Source organism: Piliocolobus tephrosceles, chromosome 19 (genome assembly GCF_002776525.5).
Source record: "Piliocolobus tephrosceles isolate RC106 chromosome 19, ASM277652v3, whole genome shotgun sequence".
NCBI lineage: Eukaryota > Metazoa > Chordata > Mammalia > Primates > Cercopithecidae > Piliocolobus > Piliocolobus tephrosceles.
Window position 1 is genome coordinate 11,939,006 of NC_045452.1, and position 7,500 is coordinate 11,946,505.

General features: G+C 48.0%; 1 protein-coding gene across 2 annotated transcripts in view; it reads left to right on the plus strand.

Annotated features, from left to right (window-relative positions):
- Nucleotides 1–3,961: 3,961 nt before the first annotated feature.
- Nucleotides 3,962–7,500, plus strand: part of PISD (phosphatidylserine decarboxylase) — a 46,134-nt gene continuing 42,595 nt past the window's right edge. Inside the window, exon 1 of one of the 2 annotated variants that reach the window (XM_023185422.1) lies at nt 3,962–4,392. In XM_023185422.1, the coding sequence (XP_023041190.1) occupies nt 4,328–4,392 (65 nt within the window). In that variant the 5' untranslated portion in view covers nt 3,962–4,327. The remainder of the gene's footprint in view (nt 4,393–7,500) is intronic. The other variant, XM_023185424.2, reaches the window with a different exon arrangement.

A 7,500-nucleotide genomic window follows, 5' to 3' on the forward strand; every position in this document is an offset into this window, starting at 1 on the left:
GAGCCCTGGAATTTGGGATCAGTGTGGCCAACATGGCGAAACCCCGTTTCTCTAAACAAAAATACAAAATTTAGCCAGGCATGGTGGCAAGCGCTTGTAATCGAAGGCGCTCGAGAGGCTGAGGCAAGATAATCGCTTGAACCCCGGAAGGCGGAGATTGCAGTGAGCCGATATTGCGGGCCACTGCATTCTAGCCTGGGTCACAGAGTAAAACTCTGTCTCAAAGGGAAAAAAAGAAAATAATATAATAATTATGAATTCAGCTTGGATTTATAAATATAAATGTGTTAATATAAAGACAATAGTCTTTATACCAACACAGTTGTAAAATATAATTTTTAATTTTTAATGGAGAAAGGGTTAGTCCATTGAGGCAAAAGTGCTTAGGGCTCACGAAAGCCTGGAAGCTCCGCCACCACCATCCACACTGCAAAAATCCTTTGAAAACGAAGTTGAGGCAAGCTGGGCTAGGCTAATCCTGCCCCCTAGCGGCTACAGAGAAATCTCAGAAATTAATGCCCCCTAGTTGTTGAGTAATTCACACCTACCAGGTGCCTTGAACTTAGGCTGCATTATTTTATCCTTGCAATTCCATGAGGTAAGTGATATCCAAATGTATAGATAAGCCGAGGAAGATCCGAGTGTTTAAGTCGGTAGGTCTTACGGAAGTGAATGCTGTTTCTTACTGAAGGAGGCACAGAGAGTGCAAACCTTGGTGGGCAGGAAGCCTGCTCTGAAGTTTGAGAATGTCAGGCCTGGTGCGGTGGCTCACGCCTGTAATCCTGGCACTTTGGGAGGCCGACGCGGGCAGATCACTTGAGGTCAGCAGTTCGAGACCAGTGTGGCTAACATGATGAAAACCCGTTTCTACTAAAAATTCAAAAAGTAGCTGGGTGTGTGGCACACCTGTAGTCCCGGCTACTTAGAAGGCTGAGGCAGGAGAATCGCTTGAACCCGGGATGCAGAGGCTGCAGTGACCCGAGATCGCATCACTGCACTCCAATCTGGGCAACGGAGTGAGGATTCGTCTTCTAAAAGCATTTCAGTGAGCCATTTATTTATTTATTTCCCTATAAGCTTGGAAAAATAGGTTCTTCCCTATCCATCTACATGACAGTAATGAGCAAATATCCTGATCAGATAATACATGATTTGCAAACATTTTCTCTCATTCTGTGGGTTGTGTTTTCTCTCTCTCTCTCTCTCTCTCTTTTTTCAAGACAGAGTTTCGGGCCGGGCTCAGTGGCTCATGCCTGTAATCCCAGCACTTTGGGAGGCCAAGGCGGGCGGATCACGAGGTCAGAAGATCAAGACCATCCTGGCTAACAGGGTGAAACCCAGTATTTACTAAAAATACAAAAAACTAGCCGGGCCTCATGGTGGGCGCCTGTAGTCCCAGCTACTGGGGAGGCGGAGCTTGCAGTGAGCCGAGATGGCGCCACTGCACTCCAGCCTGAGCCACAGAGACTGTCTCAAAAAAAAAAAAAAAAAAAAAAAGACAAGAGTTTCACTCTTGTTGCCCAGGCTGGAGTGCAATGGTACGATCTCGGCTTACCACAACCTCCGCCTCCCATGTTCAAGCGATTCTCCTGCCTCAGCCTCCTGACTAGATGGGATTACAGGCTTGCACCACTGCACCCGGCTAATTTTTGTATTTTTAGTAGAGACAGGGTTTCACCACGTTGGCCAGGCTAGTCTCCAACTCCCAACCTCAGGTGATCTGCCTGCCTTGGCCTCCCAAAGTGCTGGGGTTACAGGCGTGAGCCACAGCGCCTGGTGTCTTTTCACTCTCTTGATAGTGTTCTTTGATGCACAAAAGTTTTAATTTCAAAGTTTATCTTTGTTTTTGTTGTTGTTGCCTGTGCTTTTAATGTCATATACAGGAAATCATTGCCAAATCCAACGTCATGAAGATTTCCCCTATACTTTCTTCTGAGTGTTACAGTTTTAGCTCTTCACTTTATGTCTCTGATCCATTTTGAATGAATTTTTGTATGTGGTGTTAGACTCCACTTTACTTTTTGCATGTGGATATTCAATTTTACCAATGCACTTCATTTTGAAATAATTTCCCCCCATTCCCTGCTGGTTTACTACTCTCAATTGGATAGTAAAACCAATTAAACCAGTTTTTTTTTTTTTTTAAATTTTGAGATGGAGTCTCACTCTGTCTCCCAGGCTGGAGTGTGATGGCACGATCTCAGCTTACTGCAATCTACACCTCCCGGGTTCAAGCAATTCTCGTGCCTCAGCCTCTGGAGTAGCTGGGATTACAGGCAGGAGCCACCATGCCCGGCTAATTTTTGTATTTTTAGTAGAGACAGGTCTTCACCATGTTGGCCAGGCTGGTCTTGAACTCCTGACCTCAGGTGATCCGCCCGCCTTGGCCTCCCAAAGTGTTGGGATTACAGGGTGAGCCACCGTGCCCAACCTCTTAAAAAAAAAAAAAATGGAGATGTCTCACTATGTTGTCCAGGCTGGTCTCAAACTCTTGGCTCAAGCTATTCTCCCACCTCAGCCTCCCAATGTGTGGGGATTACAGGCATGAGCCACTGTGCCCCGCCAAAACCAATTGTATACATTTTTTTTTCTTTTTTCTTTTCTTTTTTTTTTTTTTTTTTTTTTTTTTTGAGACGGAGTCTCGCTCTGTGGCCCGGGCTGGAGTGCAGTGGCCGGTCTCAGCTCACTGCAAGCTCCGCCTCCCAGGTTTATGCCATTCTCCTGCCTCAGCCTCCGAGTAGCTGGGACTACAGGCGCCTGCCACCTCGCCCGGCTAGTTTTTTGTATTTTTTAGCAGAGACGGGGTTTCACCGTGTTAGCCAGGATGGTCTCGATCTCTTGACCTCGTGATCCGCCCGTCTCGCCTCCCAAAGTGCTGGGATTACAGGCTTGAGCCACCACGCCCGGCCTACATTTTTTTTCTTTTCGGACTTTCGAAAACCATAATAAAGGGAGGTATCTTCCCCCAAATACCAAACCTGGTGCCTTCTAAGCTCTCTGTAGGAGCTGAGTATGCCTTAGTTGAACTTATGCCAACTACACAGAAATAACTGCAGGCACCAGGGAGCATATTCCTCCTCCTGTCAAATGCCTGGTGAAGGCAACTGTAATTATCAGCTTAGCAGAGGAAAAAGTAGCGCTGTATTCCTGCAGGTGTTGGACCCAAATTCTGCCAGATTCTAGGCAAAGGGCTTAAAAGGCAGAATGTTTAGGCCGGGCGCGTTGGCTCACACTTGCAATCCCAGCATTTTGGGAGGCCGAGGCGGGAGGATCACGAGGTCAGGAGATCGAGACCATCCTTGCTAACACAGTGAAACCCCTGTCTCTACGAAAAATTAAAAAAAAAAAAAAAATTAGCCAGGTGTGGTGACGGGCGCCTGTAGTCCCAGCTACTCGGGAGGCTGAGGCAGGAGAATGGCGTGAACCTGGCAGGCGGAGCTTGCAGTGAGCTGAGATTGCACCACTGCACTCCAGCCTGGGCGACAGAGCAAGACTCTGTCTCAAAAAAAAAAAAAAAAAAAAAAAGGAAGAATGTTTAGGACATGGTTTTTGGAGTCAGAGACATATGTTCCAATTCTGGCTTCACTATTTTATAGTCTTTGAGCATGTGCCCTTTATGTACCCTTGAAGATGTCGCTTAACCTTTCTGAGCCTCAGGTACCTCATCTGTAAAATGGGGACAATGTCTCGGTCCTAGCCACGAATCTCTAGTCAGTGCTCAGTAAAAAGTAGCAGACACGATTGAAAAGTAGTTTTCCTCTTACAATTGAAGATAGGAACCTTTTCAAGAGCAAGCACCAGGCACCGAATTTAACAACTGGTTGCATTTCTAGGTGATCCAAGACCGTTTGTCCCCGGTCTCCCTGGCAGCACAGCGGTAGGAGGTAAGAATGATGTGACACCATGCATGCAAAGTGCCCACAACACACTTTGGCACTTAGAAAACGACAGCTGAGTCATGGATGCCCAGTTTCTCCATCTGTAAAATGAGCAAGTTCGATCATTTAAAACGACATTCTTGGACCTTGGATGACTCAGATTTTCCAGGTACATGCGGAAAAGCACGCCAGAGGGAAGGAGGAGGAGTGGCAGTGCTGCGACTAAGCCCAGGTTTAGCGAAACCGGCAGCTCCACCACCCGCACTAGTTACCCCAGCTCCGGAGGTGCCAAGCGGATGGGGTGGGTAGTAGACACAGGGCGGAGCTTAGTCGGCTCCGCCCCCAGCCCGCGCTTTTCTCATTGGCCCAGTGAACTCGAGACTCGTGACGCCTTAGGCGTGCGCCCAGCGTGTGAAGGGGGTTTGGCTCGCTGAGAGGGAGGACACAAGATGGCGACGTCCGTGGTGCACCGGTTCCTGCGATTACTGCACGGAGTCGCGCCGTGGCGGAGCAGGTATAGCAGCGCGGAGAGACTGCCTTGGGGCGTGGGGCAACCTGGGCCAAGCTGGGGTCTGGAGAGAGATGTTTCTCTGTCGCGGGCTCGCTCTGAGGCGAGCTTGGATGGAGACGGAGCTACCTTCACCTCGAGCTTAGGAGCAGGTGCGACTGCTCCTGTGTAGGGCGGTCCGGATTTAGTTAGGGTGTGGCCTAGAAAGTCTCGCTTTGCCCTTTCCAGCTAAGTGGCAGTTCACGAGGGACAAAACCAGATGAAATAGGCTTCCTGCCCGTCACTAGAGTCGAGGCAGGGCTTTCAGATGTTCAGATGCCATTTTCTCATGTGTTCGTTTTTGTAGAAGGAGGGATGTCTTGTGGGAAGGGCACTAGATTGAGTGTCAGGCAACTTTCATTTCTGGATCTTAGTCTTTGAAGCTCGAGGGTTAGATGAAGTAATCTCAAAACAGTCTGTTATGGGGCTAGAGTCTTGGTTACCCTTGTGACCCCCAGCTGTTAGGTTCTTAGAAATTGAAGAGACTTCAGGGGTCTTCTTAGTCCAGCTGTCTCTCTTTGGAGTTAATGAGATTGAGGCTCCGAGAGAGGGAGGGATTTGCTCGAGTTCACCTAGCCAGTTTGTAGCAGAGCCAGGAATCAAGGTACCTCTCTCTCACGCGACAATCTTTCTCTCAGGCTGCACACCGTGAGGGCAGTTGTTATACAGAAAATAGCTTAGAGCATTTGGACTGTCGGAAAATGGGTTAAAATGTTGGTATCTGTGACTCAGAGTCGGCTGCCTGGTGTCATTTCAAAGAGCTAAGATTTGAGAGATACGCCATACTTGTGTGTTTCCTACAGGGTTCATTTTGTCAGCGTTGATCAGAGGATAACTTATTGTAGTTCTGGGAGGAGAAGGACACCGGATTTGGACTGAGGGGGAACAGTAACCGTCATTGGTCTTGTTATGAAAGCGTGACACTTTCATCATTAACTGTACAGAAATGATTCTCTCTCAGGAGAGGGCTCTGCATTATGGTGATAACTGTTAGAATTTGGGCAGAAGGCTTTGTTTTCAATGTTATTACCAGGCGTGCTGTTTATGAGTCAACCCTGAATTCATTTAAAGTGTGTCATAGGCCAGGGAAGGTGGCTCACGCCTGTGATCCCAGCACTTTGGGAGGCCAAGGTGGGTGAAGCACTTGAGGTCAGGAGTTCGAGACCAGCCTGGCCAATGTGGTGAAACCCCGTCTCTACTAAAAAATACAACAATTAGCTGGGCGTGGTGGCAGGCACCTGTAATCCCAGCTACTTGGGAGGCTGAGGCAGGAGAATTGCTTGAACCTGGGAGGTGGAGGTTGCAATGAGCCAAGATTGCGCCCCCCCACTCCAGCCTGGGCGGCACAGTGAGACTCTGTCTCAAAAAAATTAAAAATAAATAAAGTGTGTCATGAATTGGAAGGACTAAAATATGACATCTTAAAAAAGTTTTTGTTGTTGTTGATTTGTTTTGGGAATCAGAGCCTCACTCTCTTGCCCAAGAGGGAGTAGAGTGGTGTGATGATGGCTCACTGCAGCCTCCACCTCCTCAGCTCAAGCAGTTCTCCCACCTCAGCCTCCTGAGTAGCTAGGACCACAGGTGCACGCCACCACACCCAGCTCTTTTTTTTTTTGTTTCTTTTTGGGGGGTAGACACGGGGTTTTACCATGTTGCCCAGGCTGGTCTCGAACTCCTGGGCTCAAGTGATCTATCCACTTTCTTTCTTTTTTTTTTTTTTTTTTTTTGAGATGGAGTCTCGCTGTCACCCAGGCTGGAGTGCAGTGGTGTGATCTCGGCTCACCTCAACCTCTGCCTCCCAGGTTCAAGCGATTCTCCTGCCTCAACCTGCCAAGTAGCTGGGACTACAGGCACGCGCCACCATGCCCAGCTAAGTTTTGTATTTTTAGTGGAGACGGGGTTTCACCATGTTTCCCAGGGTGGTCTCCATCTCCTGACCTCGTGATCTGCCTGCCTCGGCCTCGCAAAGTGCTGGGTTTACAGGCATGAGCCACCGCGCCCAGCCATCCACCCCCGTTCACCTCCCAAAGTGCTGGCATTACAGAGGTGAGCTATCGCACCCCATCTACAATAATTTTTTTAAATTATGAGAGGAAGCTGTACCTCAGTCACCATCATTTTAAAAAGGGGGGGAAGCTATCTATATACATATATATACACACACATATATACATATATACACACACACATATATACACACATATATATATACACACATATATACATATATTTTTTTCTGTGAGATGGAGTCTCGCACTGTTGCCCAGGCTGGAGTGCAGCGGTGCGATCTTGGCTCACTGCAAGCTCCACCTCCCGGGTGCACGCCATTCTCCTGCCTCAGCCTCCCGAGTAGCTGGGACTACAGGCGCCCGCCACCACGCCCAGCTAATTTTTTGTATTTTTAGTAGAGACGGGGTTTCACCGTTTTAGCCAGGATGGTCTCGATCTCCTGACCTTGTGATCCATCTGCCTCAGCCTCCCAAAGAGCTGGGATTACAGGCTTGAGCCACCGTGCCCGGCCAAAAAAGCTATATTTTAGTACCAGTGTAGATAGATAAGACTAGACTTAGATGCAGTGGGTGAGAGAGATGAAGATTTGAGTACAATAAGAAGTCTTAATTTTCAAAGGTATTCTGTATCAAGATAGAAATGATATTGATACACAAACCAAAAAGATAACATTTCCGTGGGTTTTTAGTAAACCAATGTCTATTTGTGAGACATGTAAATGAAAACCTTATATTTCAGGTAAGTTTTTCAATAACTGGGTGATGTGTGACAGGTGATAGATAACATCTTGGGTGATAATTTAGGGCCATGTTTCCCAAACTCATTTGATGAAAGAATGGGCTGAATGGGCTGGGATGCTTGTTAGAAATAGAGATTCCTGCCGGGCGCGGTGGCTCAAGCCTGTAATCCCAGCACTTTGGGAGGCCGAGACGGGCGGATCACGAGGTCAGGAGATCGAGACCATCCTGGTCTACACGGTGAAACCCCGTCTCTACTAAAAATATAAAAACTAGCCGGGCGAGGTGGCGGGCGCCTGTAGTCCCAGCTACTCCGGAGGCTGAGGCA